The sequence below is a fragment of the Nyctibius grandis genome, chromosome 12, assembly GCF_013368605.1.
Source record: "Nyctibius grandis isolate bNycGra1 chromosome 12, bNycGra1.pri, whole genome shotgun sequence".
Lineage (NCBI taxonomy): Eukaryota > Metazoa > Chordata > Aves > Nyctibiiformes > Nyctibiidae > Nyctibius > Nyctibius grandis.
Window position 1 is genome coordinate 2,501,229 of NC_090669.1, and position 22,565 is coordinate 2,523,793.

Consider the following 22,565-nt stretch of genomic DNA (forward strand, 5'->3'; position numbering starts at 1 on the left):
AGAGCTGAGCACAGAGGATTAGATGAAGCGGTTCCTGTGCCAGCAAGGCAGCGGGCATTGTTTCCTCCTTGTTTACGTTAAAATGAGATGATCCTATGGGATTACCTGGGGCATATTAGGATATTTTACGTTAAGGAGCAATTAGATCCCTTGTAAAAGAGGAGCCAGCTCCTCTGTCCCGGGACCTGGGTTTGTAGTGGGGCTCTGACCTGTTCTTCCTCAACCCTTTAGTCACGGAATTGGGACAAGAGAAGTCAGCTCTCGGCCCTAATGAGCAATTCCTTGTTTAGCGTCCTGGGGAATAATTTTCAGTGACGATGTTATTTATTTACTTCTCCCTTCTTGCTTGTATACTGTTTCCATGCTGTGCTTGTGCTTTTTGCATGTCTCCTACCACCGCAGCCAGCGGATTTGCCGTGTCTCATCTGTTGCCTCATTATTTACCTGCTGTACTGCATGATCGATGAAGCGAAATGATTTTTAGCTGTAATTCTGGAAGGCTCTGGCTCTTCAGAGCAGATTCCTTGACCTTCTGTGCATGGCCCTGATCTGCCTGGGGAGGAGAGAGGGAGCTGTGTCATGGGGCACAGGAGCACCAGCCAGGGAAAACGCAGCGGGTGGCCCTCGCCTGGTCGCTTACCCAGGGGGCAGTGGGTTAGTGCCAGCCGTAACGCTTTCTCCTCTGCCTCTCCTGCAGCCCCGCAGCAGCCAGAGCACGGAGCTTGACCTTCAATATCAGCGGAGACGGGAATCTGCCTCGGGTGACGGTGTTGCGTCCAGTCCCTCGCAATAGGAGAGGGAACCCTCTGCTCGTCTTCAGGAGGCTGTTGCTGGGGGAGTCAGAAAAGCGCCCTCTGGTCCTTCAAAACAGTGGCGTTGTGCCTGTCCAGGTGAGGACCTGCTCAGGGAATACAGCATCTGGTGGTGTCCCATGGAGGAAAGGTCCCAGAAAAACAGGGTACACCTGGGAACAGGTCTCAGAAATTATTTTTAAGCGAGTGATTGACCTGTGCTTCCCAGGAAGAGTGTTCCTCTGGGAAACGTGGTTTCTGACCAGTCTCTCCTTTTCAGTTCAACACAACACAAGAAAGTTGGTGGGGTATTTTCCCCCCTGTCCCTCTTCTCCCATTTTGGTTCTCATGTAGGAATGTGTGGTGTGTCCTGGTTACACTAGGTTGTATTTGGTCACATTTTACTACACTGTAATTGAACTCAGTTGTAGTTTAATTACACCCTGCTCATTACTTTTAGTACTTTCTGTCCTGTTAGCTTATGTTTTAATTACATCCCAGTGCCTCTCAACATGTTTTTTCTGCCTGATTTTACTTAAACCTTGTGCTAAAAGCTGCGTTTGAAGCGGGGAAGCGTGCTGGGTTCCCCGTGCTGGACCAGCAGCGGTACGGTGTCGATCCATGTGCCATCCTGTGCCCACACCGGTGTGGTCGTGCTCTGTGTTTCCTCTTCTCAGTTCACGATAGACCTGTTGGATGAAGGGGGAGTTTTCTCCTTGAAAGCCAGGCCCACCACACAGTGCTTCTACCAAGCTGAGGGCATGAAGGAAGACTCTTCTGGAGAAGGTAAATTCATTAACCATGAAGTGTAGTCATTCACAGGGGGAAAATGGGTGCCCTGCTCTTGGCTTGGCCAAGCAGCAGCCAAGAGGTTCCTTTCCTGGGGCTCTCTGTACCCCTAGTTTTGCACGTGGACTCTTCGCAGGGTTTCCTCCTAGCAAGTTGTAAGAAGTTTTTCTGTGCTGGACGTGGTGGGTTGAGTTGTGGGGGTCTGTCACCACTTGAATGGACCATCTGAGGTCTTTGCTGCATGTGGGGAGTTATCAGCCTGAACGGAGGCAGCCCTTGAGCTCACAGCCAGCCAACAAAAGCCCAAACCACTCTTTGAGCTTTACGTATGGCAGGAGCTGGCTGGATGCGGTTTGAGTGAGAGCTGGGTGTTAACCTGAGGTGAAGGCACTTAAGCAGTGCTCTGCATGGTGGTGTCATAGTCTTGTGAACATAGGAGGAGGGTCTTGGAGCCATTGGTGGGAGGACCTGTGCTTGGAGACAGCTGGCTTTCAACCCCTTGTTCCTCTTATACCCCATGGAAACACTTCCTCTGTCTGGCTGTAACACTTGTCTCTGACTTCCATCACTGTGCAGGGAGGAAGCCCCACACCGCTTCCCTGGTGCTGCATCACGGGGAATTAGCAGAGTTTGATGTCCTGTTCAAACCCACCCTGGCCCAACGTGTGGAAGGGAAGATCCAGCTGTCAGTGGTGGACAACCCCTATGAAAAGACCAACATTCAGCTGGTGGGTGAAGGCTACAAGGATGACTTCACGCTAGATTACATCCATTGGCTAGTGGCAGACAGCACGGAGGAGGACACTGAGGGCCATCTGGAGGAAGACATCATTGACGGTAAGAGAGGAGAGGCTGCCGAGATGGAGACAGGAATAGGAAAATACACATTTCTGCTCACCCTGTGCCAGTGCAGGTGTGGTCCAGGCCTAGTAGGCAGCTCCTCTTGCCTTTTGTAGCCTTCAGAGCAGCCACACTCGAGAACACAAGGGAAGATCCTCTGTCAGGGAGGAAGCTAGCAGGGAAGGGTCAGAGATAGAATCACAGAATCATTTTGGTTGGAAAAGACCTTTAAGATCATCGAGTCCAACTGTCAACCCAGCACTGCCAAGGCCACCACTAACCCATGTCCCTCAGCACCACATCTACTCGTCTTTTAAATCCCTCCAGGGTTGGTGACTCCACCACTGCCCTGGGCAGCCTGTTCCAGTGCTTGACAACCCTTTTGGGGGAGAAATTGTCCCTGATCTCCAATCTAAACCTCCCCTGGCACAACTTGAGGCCGTTTCCTCTTGTCCTATGGCTTGTTACCTGGGAGAAGAGACTAGCACCCTAGTTTTGGGCCCCTCACTACAAGAAAGACCTTGAGGTGCTGGAGTGAGTCCAGAGAAGGGCAACGGAGCTGGTGAAGGGTCTGGAGCACAAGTGTGGTGAGGAGCGGCTGAGGGACCTGGGGGGATTTAGCCTGGAGAACAGGAGGCTGAGGGGAGACCTTCTCGCTCTCTACAACCACCCGAAAGGAGGGTGTAGCAATACCAGCGTTCAGCTGAGTATCTCTAAAAGGAGGTCTGTCAGCCTGGGGTGTGCTATGAAGACCATGTATGATCATTTGTGTTCTCTGTATAACCAAGCCTGTGCGGATGGACCTCACCGCCCGCTGAGATCCCTTTCTCTCATTCTTAACAGCTGCCAGAGGGGATCACATCCCGTTTGGGGACTGTCGCATTGGGACAACCTACAGCAAGAGCTTCACGATCACCAACCGCAGCGAGGCGGACGTGATGCGGTTTGAGTGGCTGGCAAATGCCCCATTTCACTTCTCGCCCCAGGTGAGCTTAGGTGGCTCTGCCTTTCCGTACTGCTCGAGCCCTGCCCGGGGGGTTCCCAGGAGCTACCAGGGAGTCACCACGTACCGGTGGGAGCCCATTCCAGTGCCACGTAGGAGATGCAGTCCCTGGCTGTGCTGAGGCAGGGCTGTGAGCCCCCAAAAGGCTCCGTGTTATGGCAGGTGGTATTTGTACTTTTCTTTGTCAAACCTCAGATAAATACACAGTGAGACGCAGATTCCTGGCGCAGCTGCTCCCCACATCAGTCCCTTTGCTGTCAGCCCTGCCCTTACCAGTGTTTCCAGTTTGGTCTGGACTCTCTGGTTCTCCCTAGGTGGGACATCTCCACGCTGGCTGTGCTAAGCACATCACGGTGACCTTGAAATCGGACGTGGCAGTCACCTTCAAAAGGCACCCTGTGAAGTGTAGGGTGGTCAGGATCACCTTCCAGAAGCCACCAGAGCATGTTCCTGACTGGCATGACAACCTGCACACCGTCAAGTGGGTGGATGTCACGAGGGGCCCAGGGGCCCCGTGGCCTCTTAAGCGGAAGGTAAGAAGCACAACAAAAGCTAACTGAGCTTCTATGAAAAGAACTGCTGACGGCAGCAGACCACCATCTCTACAGGCTAAGGAGCTCCTGCTTCGTCCTGACACTTAGTCCTGACACTTATACTAAACACTAAATGCGTTTTAGGGGAGGGGTGGATGCAGGATGACCTGATACGCTCACACGAGACGGGGAAATCTTTTTGACAAGAGACATTTAGCCACATGCAAACTATCAGTCTCTGCTAAAAGCTGAGGTGTTGCAGCCTGTGGTGAATGGGAGGTCACGTTTTATGATAACGCATTTTACGGTGTTAAAATCTCTTCATCTGATTCAGTGCCTTTTCACCGACAGGGAGTTAAATCTGCTGGTCTCTGTCTCTTGTTTTGAAGTGGAGAGCAACGCTAGTGCTCTTCTGTGAATGCTAGCTAGCCCACCAGCACGTTGTGGGTGAGCTCTGAGCTCGGCCTATGCTGAAACCAGAGATTTTGGTTGTAGTCTCTATATCATGTGGGGTATCTCATGATGGAGCAGCCCAGGTACTGTATGGCAGTCACGCAGGAGTCCGGAGAAGTATCATCTCCAGAAACTCTGGCTTGTACTATCATTATTGCCAAACACACTGACCTTGGGTGATAGCTCTTCCCTAGTTGCTGAGCCATTATAAGACCTGTAAACCAAACTTCTTCCCCTTCAGAGCACCATCAGTCAGGGACTTTCCTAGTGAGTTCATTCCCATCCCAAAATGCCCATCCCCAGCCCCCACCAGTATGGCTGTTGCCCCACACGTGACACCTGGAAAGCACTTTCTCCTAAGACAAGAAGGAAAAGGTGTTTTCTAGGTTTGTTCATTCTTGGGGTTCTCCATCTTCAGAGCTCCAGGAGGGGAACATAATCCTGATTGAGAGGCCTGCTGGGTTTATAGGGGGCTGGGAAAAAGGTGAGGGACTGGTACCCGGCCATGGTCCCAATGGGTGTATTAGCAGTCGTGGTGGTGATTGATCAGTAGGTAGGAACAGATACTACAGCAGAAGGGTCAAATTTGGTCATCTTTCCAAGGAAATAAATGGGAATGGTCCTTCCCAGCCCCTCTAAGTGGCTGATTTTGGAGGCTGAAAGGCTCCCTGCTCGGGCTGGCTTTCTGGGCTCTGCTCAGTGATTCTTCCCTCTCTTGTTTGGAGGTGATCGAGAAGGACCCAGACCCAGAACCAGCTCACACTGTCGTGGAGGAGAGCAGGCGTGAGGTGGAGCTTCGCCTCAGCGCTGTCGTGGACTACGCCGAGTTCAAGCTGAATACGGACTCGATTCACTTCAAGGAGACCTTGCTCTTCCAGACGAGGACGTCCACGTGAGTGCTGGAGGCCAGGCAGGGACCTGCCTTTGCCCAGCCATGGTTTTGCTTTCATTGCATGTTGTGCCTGTCCTCATCTGCTCAAGGACAAATCTGCAGCCAAAATACACAAGTCAAACGGAGACATAAGACCAGAATAAGCCCCTTGGATTGTCTCCTGGACAACATGTCTGCTCTTTCCTCTTTAACTTCCAAACTTTGAAATACTTTGTCTTGGGGCAGCCCATGACAGAGTTGTCTGGAGAAGAAGATGCTCCTCAGCATAAAGAAAGGGGTGCCAGGAGCCCACCGTACAGTGTTCCTTCTCTACTCACTTTGTATTTATTGGGCTTTTTCTTTTTTTTTCCCCTCTCCTCCTCGCTCTTCAGTTTCCAGCTGTCCAATACAGGGAGTGTGGCCCTGGAATACACCTGGGTGGCGGTGGAGGATGAAAGGGCAACGAGCCATACTGGGGAGCTGCTCCCACCAAGTCTGGACGGTAAGGCACTGGCTCTGGGTGGCAGCTGGGGGTGCCCGGGGTGTTTCAGTTGGTAACTGAGGGCTTGGGGAGAAGACCATGCCGCTTCACCCCAAAACATGAATTGCTTTTTCATCCCTGTCCAATCTTCCGTTTTCATCAGCATCTTCCCAGCTGCAGCTGGAGACTTTCTCCTTGGCCCTTCTCTGCCTCTCAGACCCACCGGTGCTTGCTCTGACACTCTGCTCTGCACAGGAGCAGAGCCTGGCTCAGGGGAGAGCCATGGTGGGGGTCAGGGCTGGGGAAGGGGGACATCAGGGCACCTCTGAGACTGGGAAAATGGATGGTGTGAGGAGTTAGCTGACCTGCAGCCACTGTCTGCGTGCAATTCCCCAGACCAGGGCAAATGCAAAGTCACTCTCCACAATTAAGCGTCCTAACTTGGGCAGCGGAGTGTTTGCTGCAGGCAGAGACGCTGCTCGCAGCAGCCGTGGGAGCTCAGCGGCGGGGCCGGGGCTCATTAACCTGCAGTAACGAGGTTGTGTCCGAGCGCGTGGTCCCGTGGGAGCAGCGTGGTTCTGCGGGGACACAGGGCTGTGTGTCCGAGAGGTCTCGTCAGGAGCAGGAGCGAGGAGAGCTGTCAGCCCTTGTGTTCCCTAGCTCAGGCAGCTCACCTGATGGGCAAGGTGGGAGACCTCAGCCAAGGTCCTTGACGCCCTGAATGTGTTTAACTCCCTCCCCTGTGGGTGCTGGTGTGGGCACAGGGCACACTCGTGCTGAAGCTGGGCTGTGCCATCAGCTCTCTTGTCGTCGGTTATGGAAAAGAGGAAGGAAGGAGAGGGTGTGAAGGACAGAGCAGTGCTGTTCCCCAGAGCCGCCTCTCCACCACCCCGAGCAGCACAACTCGGTGCTGTGGGCCCCAGGGGAGCAGGATTTAACACTGTCCTTGATGCTGGGCCCTGAGGCTGGCTGCACTGGGACGTGACAGCGCCCAGAATTTTCACAGCTGCTGTAACAGTCACCTCTCCTGTTGGTCCCTGGATGTGGTTTGAGAGTGAACACGGGCCACAAACTGTTCTGCAGGAGAATTTTGCATCTAGCTACCCAGTCCTGGAGATGGGGAGAGTTTAAGAGCACAGAGTGAAGCGACTGGCTTCAGCCCTGAGCCCGTTTGATTTGCTAACAGACGTAGCTTTCCTGGCCGTCATCCGAGCACCTTGATGGTGGTGGTCAGTGGTGTGTTTTGGTTGAAGCAGTTCTCTGGGTCTCTGCTGGGCCTTTTCGCTGTCTTTGCTGCCCCCACGCTGTTTTCCCTCCTGTCTGCTCTCACTTTCACACCTGTCCCCAGGACTTTGTGGGATTCCGATTTAGTGAGCAGTAACACAGAAGCGGAAAGCAACCTGATAGCTCTCCCTGTTCCTCGTCAGGGGGAGTCCTGCTGAGAGCACGTGGCCAGGGATGCTCCAAGAGCACCCCAGCTCCCCTCTGTCCACTCGCAGCAGGAAGCAGAGGTGCTGGGAACAGAGAATTTCCTTCTTGAAAGCTGATGTCCTGCTAACCTCTTCCTTACCCCAGGGCATCGCCTCTCCTCCGCTTCTGGTGCCTCTGTGAAGCTCCAGCCTAGCCGTCGTTCCAGCCAGCTGGGCCACGCTCCCGAGCGCGTCTCTTCTTCCCTGAGCTCGTCTCTGAACACCGTTGGTGCTGCCCCGCTGTTCTCTGTTGAGCCCCACAAGGGCACCGTCGCTGCCGGCCGGGAGCAGCTCTTCCAGATGAAGTTCTCCCCGGTGTACGTGGGGGACTTTGAGAGCCATGTGCTTTGCAGGTAGGAAACCTCCAGGCTTGCTTGCTTTTCAACTCATGCTACTGATGGATAGTCGTGGTGATACGTGTGGTTGGGGTGGGCGGGAGGGCAGACGTGGGGACAGCCAGCCCCAGAGAGGCAGCAGAAACAACCAACATACAGGAGCAAAGAAACGTGGTCATCCGACCTTGGTAGAAGCAGGTGTGCAGACACTGGGAAAAAACGTTGTATGAAATATTGAGCTCCTGGAGGGCTGCAAAATGTGGAACGAGAGATCCAGAAAGGCTGTCAAGGGGGGCCAGCCAGTCCCTAGCTGCGCTTCCTTATCAGACAAGCATGGCCTCCTTATCTACATAGAAACCTGCATGCTACAGTTGATCTCTGGACATGTAACTGTCCATGTTTCTGCCATTTCACCTTTTGCAAGAAGTGTAATTGTGTTTGATTTGCTGATCAATGCTTGCACGGAGAGAGGATGCAACACTGTGTGCTGCACAATAAGATAAACAAGCAGGTGGCTGGCTGGAAAGGTTACTCTGGCTAATACGAGTCCCTTTCTTCCTAGTATTCCTAACCTGAGGCCAGACCAGAAGGGCCCAGAGATGGCTGTGAAGGGGAGAAGCCTGATGCCACATTGCCACTTCGAACTGGAAGACTCTGACTACATCACTGCACAAAGGCGCAACCCAAATTTGCAGGGGCCGAAGGGGACAATGTTGGATCTCAAGACAAGAGTGATTGAGTTTGCAGCGACTGGAGTGTGTGGCAGGAGCAGCAGGTAGGTGTGTGGGCGTGGCTTCTCCTGTTGGTGGCCTCCTGGTCACCAAAGACCTCTCCAGCTGCTCTTCCAAACCTCAAGGCACATCTGTACCTTGTCTGTGATCTGCTGATGCTTGGCCACCAATCTGGCTTGCGGCTGGAACAAACTGGTCACTGCAGACCAACTGGCCAATTGTTTGTTCTCTTTGTCCCTTTCTGGAATGAGTTATGGGTCAGTCTGGGAGGACCACATATCCCCAGCCTGTGCAATGTGGCCAGTACAACCTTTGTCCCTTTAAAGAGCATCCTTGGGATGTTATTGCTCCTTTGAGATACCAGTCAGACAGGGTCAGTGAAGGCTGCGACCACAACAGAGAGTTCCATCTTCCAACGGAGTCTTCCTGGACTTGATTTTACCATTTTCACTCAGTCTTACGATTTTAACATGCAAGAGTGTGGCTGATTTCTTGGCTAATTTCTTGGTTGATAGCCATTGATCTTCAGCCACCTGAGAGACAAACGGGGCCCCTGGAAGGCAGGTGAAATGTTTGTGCTCCCAGCATTGTTCCCTTATACCAAATAACTCCTTCCAGATGGTGTCCAGGAGTGGCAGCGTCTGATGTCTGCTACAGGACAGAGTCATTAACGTCCCAACGCCACCTTAGTAGTCCTTTTTGTTTTGTTTGCCCAGGACCTTCATGATTATGAACCCAACCAGTTCTGCGTACTCCTTCCAGTGGACTTGCCAAGACCCTGAAGCCCCACGAGAACAGGCGGCTTTCTTCTGCCTCACAGAGAGGGGTCAGCTCCAGCCGGGGAAGAAAGCAGAGGTGGGTGCAGGAAATGAAGAAGGTCGATCCCGTGCACACGTATGCCAGTTTGACACCAGCTATACTATGCTTACTGGGAGTCCCTTCTCACTGTGAGCTTGCCAAGACCGTGAAGAAACCTTTGACTGCAGTGTAAATGAACTGGCAGATGAACCTGTTCTCACCCCATACCCAATGTTTGTGGTGCTCTTGGGCTGTACGTGGCACAGCACCCTATCTCTGAGCTCACAGCAACATAAGGTGGAGGTTCCTGGGGTTTCTTGGTGGTACTGCACGCCCCTCGCCCTTACCCTGCCGAGGGCGGCACCTTTCCTTTATTTGCCTCTTTCTTCCACAGATGAAGTTTGACTTTATTGCCCGGCAGCTGGACATCACAGAATCATTCTGGGCCTTTACAATCCCCGAGCGGAGAGTTTCAATCCCGTTCCTGTTGGTGGGCAATGCCACTGACCTGCTAGTGACCCTGGACAGATTCCACCTGAACTTCCACTTGCTGTTAATTGGTGAGCACCATGGTTCTAGCTCACATGGTCAGATGTGAACTGTTCCAGGGGCTCAGTAGACTCCAACGAGGAAGCTGGACATGGAAATGGGCACTTGTGAGCAGATCATGCAGCCCCTGGCATGTGTGCGAGGGAGAGGAAGGGGAAGGGAGGAAGGCGTGTGTCAGGGATGTGGCATGTGGTTGGGGCTGTTTCCACGAGGGGATTTGGGGGTGATGCATGTTTCCATGTTGGCATGCTGAGCGTGCCATGCTGCAGGCAGTGGTCCTCACTGCAAGGGCAGGAGCGCGGTGGGCAGTGATGGCCCAGTGGCCAGAGGAACAAAAGGTTTTCAGCGGCTGCTTTGTCCTCTCCCCAGGGCACGAGGTACACCAGACGGTCTATATGATCAACAATGAGAAGGAAGCCTTCAGCTTTGCTTTCAGAGAAGGCTCTCTCTACTCGGAGCGCTGCGGTGCCCCTGTGAGAATAGAGCCCATGAAAGGCTCCATCGCTCCTCTCTCAAGGTAAGAGGGCTCACGGGCCAGACTCCTTCTCCTGCGTGCCAAACGTTGCACCGCCATTGTGCTTTTGAGGCTTTCTCCCCTCCGCAGTCACCAGGTGACTCTCGGAAATAGCATAAATCTGCCTTATTTCGTTCCTTCGACACCACGAAACTGCAGGTTTCTCCATGAAGTGGCTGTGTCGGGGTTACCGCAGTCTTCTAGGCCCCCTTCCTGGAGAAATTCAGGCTTTGAATCTTCTGGGTGTGATGACAGAAGCATTTTGGGGGGCTTTAACCCTGTGACCCCCTGAGCCAGCAGCCCTAAGCGTGCAAGGTCTCCTTTCTCTGTGTTCCTGTAGCGACAGAGCCCACCACGCATGGTCTGTGCAAAGCTGCCGAGAGCAGCAGAGCACACGGGCAGCACTGCAGCCCGTCGTGGGTGACAGCGACAGGCCGACACGACTCGCTGTGTTTTGCACAGAAAACAGCTGCTCTTTTCTCGTAAACTGCAGCTGTGACTCGCGATCGGACGTGAGCGTGAGTTCAAGCAGTAGAACAGTCACCAGCTGATCTGCTGATCCACCGTGGATGGCCCTGTGCCCACTCAGAGCTTGTCTGGGTGTAAGGAGAACATGTTGGCTTCGGGCAGCTTTGCTGTGGCTTAAAAGATGCTGAATTTTGGCTTGCTGCGGGGTGCAAGATGAGAGAGCGTCCTGTATTGGTTACTGCGGCTCATCGGAGACGTGATTATTCCTTAAATCTCTGTAGTTGGGGTGTGTTTGATCACACACCCAGATACTACCCATAAAAATGACGAAGAGGCAGGTTGGTGGTACCCACGTTGTGCTGCTGTCACGTGGAACTGGATGATTCCTCTTTGCACAGAGGATGTTACCCTTGTCATACAGATTGGAGAGATCGGGGGTCTCTGAGTGCCCTCCTCGGTGTTTGGGACAGAAGCGGGGTCTCAACCCAACGCCACCCTGTAGCACACGGGCCAGGGCAGGAAGGTCAGCGTTAGCTCAGGGATTGCTGCCTTGGTGTTTTATCCTCTGCCGTTTCCTTGCATGGGATCATCGTACCCTAAGCAGTTCTTGCCAGGGCTTGCTCCATAGTGGAAGGCCGTGGAAGGGCAGAGCGCTGCTCCTGGTTTCTCCCAGGCTTGGGGTCTCACCACAGCCATTGCACAGCTGCTCTCCCACCGAGCAGGTAACGTGGGGCCAAGAAAGGTAAGAGCAACCAGAGCTAAAAGGGTCTTCTCTCCCCAGGCTTCCCATTACAGTCACCTTCACACCCACACTAGAAGGAGAGGTGGTCTTCAACCTCAAGTGCGATGTCAAGAGGAAGACCCAGCCCCTCTCCTTGTACATCAAGGCCACCGGCTACAGCATGAACGTGTCTGTCGGGTGTGAGGACAGCGACGGCCGCGTCACTGAGCTCAGTGCAAAGGAGATCAACGTCATCGATTTCAAGGAGGTGGGCAGCACTGGTTCCCCGAACCATTTGCCCCACGAAGCCCTGCAAGGCTGGACCTCAACCAGCAGCTTTGCAGATAGGTTTGAACGAGAGGGAATGTTTTTCTTCATTTCTGGGTCTCTAGAGGGAGGGAGGCTGATCCTTCAGCCAGGTCGTGAGCTGAATGTGAACGATGCAGGAGCGCAGTAGGAAGGAGCACTTGCTCCTCCTCACCTCCTCCTCTCCACAGGTCCAGCTGAACGAGAACATCGAGCGCATCTTCAGCATCCGCAATAAGGGCAAGTTCAGCTTCACCTTCTCGTGGGAGCTGAGCGGCCCCGCAGCCCAGAAGCAGGCCCTTACCGTGAGCCCTCAGACGGGCACCGTGCAGGCGGAGGAGAAAGCGGAGACCTGGCTGGCTTTCCACCCGCAGAAGCTGTGCTCTTTGAAGGGTGTAAAGCTGATGCTGCAGGTGAGGCACCAGCGTTTCATACGGGACCTTCACCTTCCCCGTGCAGCAGGAGCCCACAGCTAGGGGTGAGCTCCAGCTCTTAGAGCCTGAACGAGGCAAAGAGGCTCCTGCTACTGAAATAAAGACCCTGACAGCTTCTGGATGGAATATTTTAATAAGTGCTTATCCAGGACCACTTTGGGAAGCGCTTTTGTGGCAGGACATGTCCCCCAGGCCCTCTCTGCCCCTAATTTGTGGGGGAGGCTAGATGTGCATGGAGATGGAGCTGTTTCTCCTTGCCAGGCCCCTCCTGCGTGAGGTCCCACAGCTCAGAAAGGTCTTGCCAGCACGTGGCTGCACAAAGCAGGGATGTGACTCCTTAAACCTTTCCCTCTCAGACCAAGCCTTCCACCTTCTATCTCTATTCTGGGGGCCTTTGGCACCTGCTTTTCCTTATTGTCGCTGCAGCCAGCTGTCCCCCATCCTCCTCCTCAGCCATCCCTGGTGCTTGCGGTTGGAATTCCTCGACTCTTCATCTGGCTCACGCTGTCTTTCACCCCACCAGATCAGCAAGGGTCCCACGTTTACCTGCGTGTTCCTGGCCACCGTGGTAGCGCACACTGTCCACTTCTCCACCACCAGACTCAACTTTGGAGCCTGCTTCGTCTGCCACGGTGGCATGTCACCTGCTCGTCAGACCCTTGTCATCACGAACAAGGCAGACAAGGACGTGAGGTAGGTCTTCTCCATGTGCTCCTTCAGCCCTTGCTTAGCACGTGCCTGCTCCATGTCCTCGTGACCCCTGTGGGTGAAGTCCTGAGGATGCAGGGAGAGGAGACAGGAGAGCCCCAAGTAGCCCTGACGATGTTAGCTGAGCCCACACAGCCTTGTGACACCTCTGCTCCTCTTTGCTTTCTGCCAGTTTGAGCTGCTTGTTCACCAGCACCGCGCACCTGGTGGTGGACTTCCCAGGGTCCATCCTACACCCAGGAGGGACAGTGGAGGTGCCCATCACTTTCTGTCCCAGAGAGGTTACATCTTACCGGGAGCTCATCCCTTTTGAAATCAACGGTCTTCGCCAGGAAACTGTTGAGGTCCGAGGAAAGGGCACAGAAATGAAGGTGAGATGAAACCCAAATCCTAAAGCTCCCAGCAGCAGGCAGCCAGCATGGCTTTCTCTCTGATTTTCCTCATCTCTCCCCCAGCCTACCAGGTTTTGCCACTCTCGTGGCAGAAAACCTTTCCTCCTTCTTTCCTTTCACTTTCTGTTAATCCCTTCTACCTCAGGTTGACGTTGTGAATCCCCACGGAAAGGTGGTGAAGCTGGGAGCCCTCTCCATCGGACAGACGGTGAAGAAGATTGTCACCATAGCGAACAACAGTGCTGTCCCTCTCACTTTTAAGCTCAGTCTCGTGTCCACCGTGCCAGAGCTGCAAGAAGCTGGGGTAAGGTCCCTTCCTTCACCGGAGAGCACTTTGGTGTGCCTCCAGGGAGGCCTGCAGGTAGCTCTGAGCTGCTCTGGGTGGGAGCTGGTAGCTAATGACAATGGTATGCTGTCCTGGCTGCCTGTATGCTGTCCTGTCCTCCCTGCTGGGACTGCTCTACCAGCAGATGCTTGCAATGTGAATGCCTCATCTGAGCTGGGTGTCAGGACTCTCCCAACAGCCAGAAGTGAGAAGAAGGCACAATTCCTCTCACCTGTTTCAGACACAGACGTTAGGACGGGGCCATGTCTATTAGATATGGAAATGTAATCTTTAAAGACCAAGAGTTACAGCTCTCTTGGAGCTCACATGAAATTACTTTGGAAGACGTAGTCCAGCTCACCGTGGCCAGCTGGACACGTCACAGGAAAACACCTTTGGTACCTGGGGATGCGTCCCAGGGAGTGAGTGGGACTGGGGCAATGTTGACGGGGCAGAATTGGCAGACTCTGTGGAGGATTCACAGCTCAGTTGCCAGCTGAAGTAGTCTCTCCTCATTTCTTTGGGCAGGTTCTCTGCTTGAACCCCACCAACGAACTGAGTCTGAAGGCCAAAGGAGATACCTGTAAAGTGGAGGTGACCTTCTCCCCAAAGTGCCGCGTCCAGCCGTTCGCCGAAGAAGTGATGTTGGAGTGCAACGGCCTGGTGCGCTCCCTCTTCGTGGTGCAGGGCTCCTGCCAGGGCATCTGTGTGAGCTTGGACCGGGACCACCTCAGCTTTGGAGCGGTGATGCAGCGGAGCTACACCACCCAGCGCATCATCATGCAGAACACAGGCGACATAGGAGCCAAGTAATGGAAATCCCTGTCCTCTCTGGGGGCTGAGAGCTTGGATGAGGGTTGGATGGAGTTGTAGGTTGCCCAGATAGTTCCCCTCTGCTGGAGAGCTGTGCAGGCAAGCCCTGGAAGTTAGCAAGGGATGTACCCAAAGGCTTGTTTACAGATGGGTGAGTCCTGCCCAACCTGAAGCCTTATTGCCAGGTAGCTCAGCATCAGGCCTGAGATTTGGTGGAAAAAGCCCACAAGAGGATTAGAAACAGCCTGTTGTGCCTGCAGCCTCCCAGTTGCTAATCCTTCCTTCCTGTCCTTGTGCTTTCCTTGGCAAGGTTTAAGTGGGACATCGAGAGCTTCAAGCCAGATTTCTCCATCAGCCCCGAAACGGGGTACATCCCCCCAGGAATGGATGTCCTCTTCGTTGTGACCTTCCACCCCTCTAAGCTGAGCCACGCTATCCAGTACGAGGGCCTGCAGTGCTTCATCCAGGACAGTGGGCCGCTCCGGCTTACACTGGCAGGATGCTGCATGAAGACCCCAGGGATCAAAGAGGTAAGCGGAGCAGGGACACAGGATGGGTCCTCCTCTTACCCCATCATTTGCACCACATCTCTCCCAGGGCAGGGACTGTAGGACATGGGAAGCGTGGCTGGAAAGTGCCTGGTGGAAAAGGACCTGGGGGTGTTGGTCGATGGCGGCTGAATAAGAGCCAGCAGTGTGCCCAGGTGGCCAAGGAGGCCACCAGCCTCCTGACTTGTACCAGCACTAGTGTGACCAGCAGGACTAGGGCAGGGATCGTCCCCCTGTACTCGGCACTGGTGAGGCCGCACCTCGAATCCTGGGTGCAGTTTTGGGCCCCTCACTACAAGAAAGACCTTGAGGTGCTGGAGCGAGTCCAGAGAAGGGCAACAAAGCTGGTGAAGGGTCTGGAGCACAAGTGTGATGAGGAGCGGCTGGGGGACCTGGGGGTTTTTAGGCTGGAGAAAAGGAGGCTGAGGGGAGACCTTCTCGCTCTCTACAACCACCTGAAAGTAGGGTGTAGCGAGGGGGGGTCGGTCACTTCTCCCAGGTAACAAGCGACAGGACGAGACGAAACAACCTCAAGTTGTGCCAGGGGAGGTTTAGATTGGAGATCAGGGACAATTTCTTCCTCGAAAGGGTTGTCAAGCACTGGCACAGGCTGCCCAGGGCAGTGGTGGAGTCCCCATCCCTGGGGGGATTTAAAAGCCATGTAGATGTGGTGCTGAGGGACACGGGTTAGTGGTGGGCTTGGCCGTGCTGGGTTAACGGTTGGACTTTATGATCTCAAAGGTCCTTTCCAAGCAAAACGGTTCTGTGATTCTACATTTATGTGCACAGACTCACTCCTGCCTGTCACCCTGCCTGGGCATCCCAGAGAGCTGAGCAAAACCCCTGTGCAGGATTCCCCAGATTTCTGAGCCCTGTAATTTCTTTCCCCCCCGTTAAAGGCGCTGCTCCTCCAGCGAGCACCTCAGCTGCCCTGGCTCTGCATCGCAGCACCCTTGCCACGGGGACACCCTGTAGGACTCTTCTGAGACCCTCCCCACAGAGCCACCCAGCTCTACCCCCGCTATTGCACCCACAGCCACACTTTCCCTCCCTGTCGGGGCAGAGGACGGCATTCAGCCCCTGGAGTGGGCAAGGCATCTGCGTCCAGTTCCTGGGGCACTGGATGGACGTGGAGCGTGGCACGGGTGCAGCGTGGAGGACTCCTGGCCCTCACGGCCATTGCAGGAGGGTGCAGCTGGGGGGTGTTGGCTCTGGCTCCCAAAAGAGGGCCCAGAGCTGCCCTTCAGCCTGGCCACGAAGGGGCTGTGTGGCTGCAGGTCTTGTCCTTGCCCGGGAGAGAGATCCACCCAGGACTTCTTTCTCCCCTCCGTGGGAGGCAGCAGCCCCCTTCCCCCAGCGTGCAAAAGGCTCGTTCCTCTCCCTTCCCCAAGAACTTGATTTACACCAAAAGCTACGGCTCAAAGGGAAATTTGGCCCATGACGAGGAAAAGCCACTCTGTGTGTGCAGATCTCGTCAGAGCCCGAGTGGAAAGGACTCCTCGGTGTGACCAAGCAGCCTCTGTGCTCCTCTGTTTGCAGACGCTGACTTTCACGTGCGATGTGCGCGAGAAGCACAGCCAGACCATCCTCCTGTCCAACCTGAGCAACGAGGCTTGGACCATCCAGCCTGTCATTGAGGGAGAACACTGGAAGGGGCCTGAATTTTTCCATCTAGAGGCAAATCAACGAAACAAGCCCTACGAGATCACTTACAACCCCCTAACCATGAGCTCTGAGGACAAGAAGCATCAGGTACGTGAGCTGTGCCAGCACGCTGACCCTCATAGCATGACCCTCATAGCTCACCCAGCTTTGGGCAGGAGGGTGGACGAGATGACCTTCCAGAGGTTCCCTGTGAACTGCAATTGTCCTGGGATCCTGTGTTGGAAGCTGGATTCCTCGGTGGCTAGAGGCCAGGTGGGAAGTCTGGACTGACCATGGAATGTATTTGAGCAGCTAAGCTAAAAAGCCAGGTTGTCTGAAGGTCCAGGAACTGAAATTTGTTCTGTGCAGCTCCTGGTCCATGCCTGTGCAGCCCAGAGGGGCTCAGAGACCCCCGTGCTCAGCTGTGTGAGCTGCACAGGCTCCCCAGGCACCACCACTTCTGCCCTCCTGGGCTCCTTTTGCAGCGTGCAGGGAACACGAGGGGCGAAGCTGCCCTGCCATTTCTCAGTGTCCCCCTGGCCATGAGCAGTCAGGTGGGAAATGACGCAGAGCTCTCTCTTGACATCCCCGTCAGTAACGCAGGAGCTTTGGAAGGAGCCCTTCCTGCGGGTCTCCGGCTGGGCGGGTGGGGGGACTGGTCCCTCTGTTTCCATGGGTGCCATTTCTGAGACACACCAGGGAAAAGCTCTGAAATCACGGGGGTCAGTTGAGAACAGCTCTGGGGTGCTGGAGGTGGTGTCAGACACCTGCCCCTTGTCCCTCCCTCAGCTAATCTTACACCATGCCAGAATTTAGGCCAGAGCAAGAGTTGGAGGCTGGGGACTTCTGGGGTCAGTCTCCAGGGTGCAGAGCAGATCTGTGCCCTGTAGGGTCGTGTATGCTCAGGATCTCTTTAATGTACAACCTTGCATGAAGGGTCCTGTAGGCTTCACCCCCTCTGGAGGCAGAGGAGGTGCCGCAGGCAGGTGGCTCTGACCCATTGGCACCCGAAAGGAGTCCTGCGTATGAGCTTCTTGTGGCCCAGCCTGGCTGGTGGGACCCGGCCGTGTGAGCTTACAGGCTGCTGGGGCAGCCGAGCTCAGCAGGGACGGTCACCCCCTTACCTGTCCCTGCATGAGCGCCGGGCTGGCAGCTGATGTCCCCCAGGTAGTGAGGCGTGTGAAGGGGCGTTAGGTTGGTGAGACCAGCTCTGCTGTCGGGCTGCTCTTGCCTTGCTTTGCCCACACATGCTGCCTCCGTGTCCTGCGGCTGTGCCAGCCCGAGCGGGTACAACATTATTGCCATCTCCTCCTGCACAGGACACAGGGCTGTGGGCACAGCTCTGGCAGCTGGACCTGCTCAAAGCTGCTCAAGTGACAGCCTGAGACATGGGACAGTCCTGGTGTGCTCGAGAGCCAGGAACTGGTCCAGACAGAGCAGGAGAGCTCACTTATCCTATTACTTGTCTTCTAGGGCTCCATCTTCTTCCCATTGCCGGGTGGGACGGGCTTGTACTACCTCCTGCAAGGGACTGCGAAGGCCCCAAAGTGTTCAGGGACCATTGTCCGGCAGGTACTGTGTAGGACTTCCTACACTGAGCTCATCCCTGTCTCCAACTGGCTGACGAGACCACAGAGGTGAGTCCAGCTCAGGAAGTCTCATCCCTGCAGCAGCACAAGGAAGGGCTTCCCACTGCCTGGAAGCTCCTTCCTGCAAGCTTTTCACTCTCCTTGGCCATTTCCGGCTGTAGGTGCCTGGGATCATAGAAACAGGGAATGGTTTGGGTTGGAAGGGACCTTAAAGCCCATCCAGTCCCAACCCCCTGCCACGGGCAGGGACACCTTCCACCAGACCAGGTTGCTCCAAGCCCCATCCAACCTGGCCTTGAACACTGCCAGGGAGGGGGCAGCCACAGCTTCTCTGGGCAACCTGGGCCAGTGTCTCACCACCCTCACAGCAAAGAATTTCTTCCTCAGATCTCATCTCAATCTCCCCTCTTTCAGTTTAAAACCGTTCCCCCTCGTCCTGTCACTCCATGCCCTTGTAAAAAGTCCCTCTCCAGCTTTCCTGTAGCCCCTTCAGGCCCTGGAAGGTGCTAGAAGGTCTCCCCGGAGCCTATGCAGACCCATCCTGGAGGGCTTTCCTCCACGGTGGATGAGAGCTGGCTCCATCAGCCCGAGGCATTGAGGATGACAAGGATTGTGTTGTACCCCAACACGATGGGTATCCTATGGGAGTCCTTCCCGTTGACCTTTGCTGCGTCCATCTCACCTGCAGGTTCCATGTTGTAATGGACATGGTCCAACCAAAAAACCTGGAAAGCAGTTCTGTGCTGCAGGGGCTGGAATACATCGACGTGCCAGGCTCTGCCAAGGAGGACTACAAGCTCACGTTCCTCTCCTACAAGGAAGGAGTCTTTACCGTGAGGGTAAGTGTGGACACGAGGCTGCGGGGCCCTTCCAGGAGCTGTTGGCTCACTGAGAAGCTGGTTTCGTACCTCCGCGTGCCCACGGGTGGGATTGTAGGTGTCCTAGGTGGGTACTGAACAGCAGGCACCTCTGCGCACACCCCACTCACGTATCGCGCTCTGTGAGGGTCCCACTGGGGGCTGCTGAGCAGAGGTGGGTCAGGACATTGGTGAGCTGGAACCTATCGGGAGACTACGAAGTGGAAATACCGCCCATGCCTTCCCCAGTCTTGCACCCTTCTGGGTGGCTGCTTACGGCCGTTCTTGGAGGTCAGGTGCTGAGCTGGGGGGGGCTCTTGGGCTGGCTTAGCACAGCTGGTGTATTTTTATGTGCAGAATGACCAGCGCTTCCCTTTTTTCTCTGATTCAGGTGACCTTCATCAACAAGGTGATGAAGGAGTACTTGTTCTACATGGTGACATTCGAGGCCACCTCTTCAGGCCCCATCAGCACCGTTGAAATGACCGCCGCCGTTCGGCAGAGAGTGTCTTCCACCGTCAAGGTGGACAACCCTCTGTCTGTCCCGGTGATGTTTGCCATAGATTGCAAAGTGCCCGGCGTTAGCGTTCCCCCACGTTTCACCGTTCCTGCGCAGTCAGAGGTAGGAGCAAAGCTCATCCAGCACGTTCTCTCCCCACAGCCTCTCTGGGAGTGGGTGCTCTTGAAGGGGGATGCCCTACAGGAACCATCTGGGGCTGCTTTCCAAGGGTGACAGCTCCCACCTGGTAATAATCTGGAGGGGGAAGGAGTGTGTGAGAATATCTGCAGTGGGAATCACCCTGTGCTGGTGGAGTCTGCCATGCTACCCGTTGTGATGTGCTCCCATCAGTGACCTCACGTGGCACGTCCTTGGTCCACATGCTCCTTCTCTAGGGTGGGTATTTTCAGTTTGGAGTGGCTGCAGGACGCCCCTTGCCCCACGGGCAGGGTGTTTGCAGCCTGGGTTGACAGGAGGTGTTGCGTGCCCTGGGGTGGGGAGTATAGGGGCATTTTCGGGTGGGAAGGTGTAGGGTAGTGCTGGAGGGCTCTCAGCTGTTGGGGACGGTCCTGCAAGTGACCTGTCCCCCACATGCAGCAGGGCTCTGACCCAGAGAGGAGGAGTTGAAGCGAGGCAGGGTGCTGGGCTGCCTTCCAGCACTGCATGAGCACACCAGGGACTGATTCCCCCATCCTGGGCCCTACTTTCCCCGTCTCTGCCTGACCAGTGGCTTTTCCCTTCGTTCCTTCCAGGCTGATCTTGTCCTTGAGTACCAGCCCCTGAAAACAGGTGAGAACACCGGGCGCCTGGTGCTCCGGAGCAGCAACCTGGGCGCTTTCTACTACAACTTGCACCTGAAAGCCACTGCGAGCAGGCCGGAGAAGGCCCTCCACTTCTGCACCACGCTGGGCTCTAGTCAGACCATCACCACCAAAATCATTAATTATGCCCAGCGGAAGACAGACTACCTCCTCCAGGTGACCGCAGCCTACCCTGGGCTCTTGGGGAGAGGCAGCTCATCTGGCCAGCATCAGCCCTCTCCGTTGAGGGATCCTGCCCCTCTAGCTTGGCCGGGGTGGCCATGTGAGCCCAGGGGTCTTCCCACCAATGGTGGGCCTGTCCCCAGCTGGACTGTCCTCACTCGCAGATCCCTCTCTGCTGCCCTTGATGGAGCTGCTCTTGCAGGTCCTATGGGGCCTGGACTTCCACCTTAAACCCCAGCTCTGTCAATAAGGTCTCTCAGGGTTTGGTGCAGGGTTCTCCCTGCTTGGCATATTTGGACAGTCCTTACGGGCACTCACCAGGGGTAAGGTGTGGGTGGGACGGGTGCAGTGACAGGCAAGGGAAAGGGACCCTGGCCAGCGTGATGGCAGGGCACCATTGGTTTCCTCACCCTCCCCTCCATTGTCTCTCCTCTCCCCTCTGCAGACCAACAGTGCTGACTTCCAGACAGAGAAGACCATCAGCATGGCCCCCGCCTGCCCAGGGGGCTCGGAAGTGAGCGTGGAGGTGACCTACGAGCCCTGCAAGCTGGGTGAAGCCAGGGCCACACTGCAGCTTTCCTCCCCAGCTGGCAGGGAGTACAGCATCCCGCTCTTCGGCCTCGCCCTCCCAGCCAAGCCCAAGGGCCCCTTCATCATCAAAGCCGGTCGTACCACCTCCATCCCCTTCAAAAACGTCTTCCTCCAGCCCGCAGCCTTCCATTACACCGTGGAGCACCCGGCCTTCGCTGTCAGGGCCACCGAGAACTTGCAACCCAAGAAGACCACCTTCATCAGAGTGTCCTTCAAGGGGGCCGAGACCCCCATCAGCAGCACGATGGTGGTCTCCTGCCCTAGGAGAGGGGCTGATATCTCCTGGGTCTACTACCTCCGGGGTCTCCCCGCTACCAAGTGAACTGTGTGGGTGTTTGTTAATAAAGTGAGAGGTTAATTAAAGGTGATGGGAATTGCTTGGACTTGTAAAAATACAGCAGAGAGGAAACAAGTCTCAGAGGTTCCTGGAGCATGTGGGAGATGACTTTGTGGCACAGCTGGTGGGCGAGCCAATGAGGGAAGGTGCCCCGCTGGACCTCTTGTTTGTGAACAGGGAAGGACTTGTGGGTGATGTGATGGTTGGAGGCTGTCTTGGGCATCGCGATCGTGAAATGATAAGAGTTTTTTGTTCCTGGAGAAGTAAGGAAGGGGGTCAGCAGAACTGCTATCCTGGACTCCCTGAGGGCAGACTTTGGGCTGTGTAGGAGCCTGGTGGACAGAGTCCCTTGTGAGGCAGTCCTGAAAGGCAAAGGTGTCCAGGAAGGCTGGACACTCTTCAAGAAAGAAATCTTAAAGGCCGTCTCCGTGTGCCGAAAGACGAGCTGGCAGGGAAGAAGACCGGCCTGGCTCAACAGAGCTTTGGCTGGAACTCAGGGGGCAAAAAAGGAGAGTCTGTGACCTTTGGAAGAAGGAGTAGGCAACTCAGGAGGACTACAAAGATGTCGTGAGGCTATGCAGGGAAAAAATTAGAAGGGCCAAAGCCCAACGAGAACTTAATGTGGCCACTGCTGTAAAAGGCAATAACAAATGTTTCTTAGAAATACATTAGCAGCTAAACTGAGGGAGTGTGGTCTGGCTGATCGGGTGGTGAGGTGGATCGTGAACTGGCTGAACGAAAGAAGCCAGAGAGTGGTGGCCAATGGGACAGAGTCCAGTTGGAGGCCTGTGTCTAGTGGAGTCCCTCAAGGGTCGGTACTGGGACCAGTACTATTCAATATATTCATTAATGACTTGGATGAGGGAATAGAGTGCACTGTCAGCAAGTTCGCTGACGACACCAAACTGGGAGGAGTGGCTGACACCCCAGAAGGCCGTGCTGCCGTTCAGAGAGACCTGGACAGGCTGGAGAGTTGGGCGGGGAGAAATTTAATGAAACGTAACAAGGGCAAGTGTAGAGTCCTGCATCTGGGCAAGAACAACCCCATGTATAAGTACAAGTTGGGGACAGACCTGTTGGAGAGCAGCGTAGGGGAAAGGGACCTGGGGGTCCTAGTGGACAGCAGGATGACCGTGAGCCAGCAGTGTGTCCTTGTGGCCAAGAAGGCCAATGGCAGCCTGGGGTGTATGAGA

General features: G+C 55.1%; 1 protein-coding gene across 1 annotated transcript in view; it reads left to right on the top strand.

The window, feature by feature from the left end:
- Positions 1-21,393, top strand: part of LOC137669483 (hydrocephalus-inducing protein-like) — a 164,747-nt gene extending 143,354 nt beyond the window's left edge. The window contains exons 60-84 of the mRNA XM_068411584.1: positions 698-890; positions 1,469-1,577; positions 2,157-2,417; positions 3,264-3,406; positions 3,738-3,956; positions 5,135-5,301; positions 5,673-5,782; positions 7,337-7,583; positions 8,128-8,340; positions 9,013-9,151; positions 9,489-9,654; positions 10,013-10,160; positions 11,407-11,614; positions 11,844-12,065; positions 12,610-12,779; positions 12,967-13,165; positions 13,332-13,490; positions 14,040-14,320; positions 14,635-14,854; positions 16,412-16,624; positions 17,990-18,153; positions 18,794-18,944; positions 19,354-19,584; positions 20,214-20,438; positions 20,890-21,393. Of these exons, the coding sequence (XP_068267685.1) occupies positions 698-890; positions 1,469-1,577; positions 2,157-2,417; positions 3,264-3,406; positions 3,738-3,956; positions 5,135-5,301; positions 5,673-5,782; positions 7,337-7,583; positions 8,128-8,340; positions 9,013-9,151; positions 9,489-9,654; positions 10,013-10,160; positions 11,407-11,614; positions 11,844-12,065; positions 12,610-12,779; positions 12,967-13,165; positions 13,332-13,490; positions 14,040-14,320; positions 14,635-14,854; positions 16,412-16,624; positions 17,990-18,153; positions 18,794-18,944; positions 19,354-19,584; positions 20,214-20,438; positions 20,890-21,357 (5,026 nt within the window). The 3' untranslated portion in view covers positions 21,358-21,393. The remainder of the gene's footprint in view (positions 1-697; positions 891-1,468; positions 1,578-2,156; positions 2,418-3,263; positions 3,407-3,737; positions 3,957-5,134; positions 5,302-5,672; positions 5,783-7,336; positions 7,584-8,127; positions 8,341-9,012; positions 9,152-9,488; positions 9,655-10,012; positions 10,161-11,406; positions 11,615-11,843; positions 12,066-12,609; positions 12,780-12,966; positions 13,166-13,331; positions 13,491-14,039; positions 14,321-14,634; positions 14,855-16,411; positions 16,625-17,989; positions 18,154-18,793; positions 18,945-19,353; positions 19,585-20,213; positions 20,439-20,889) is intronic.
- The last annotated feature ends 1,172 nt before the right edge of the window (positions 21,394-22,565 follow it).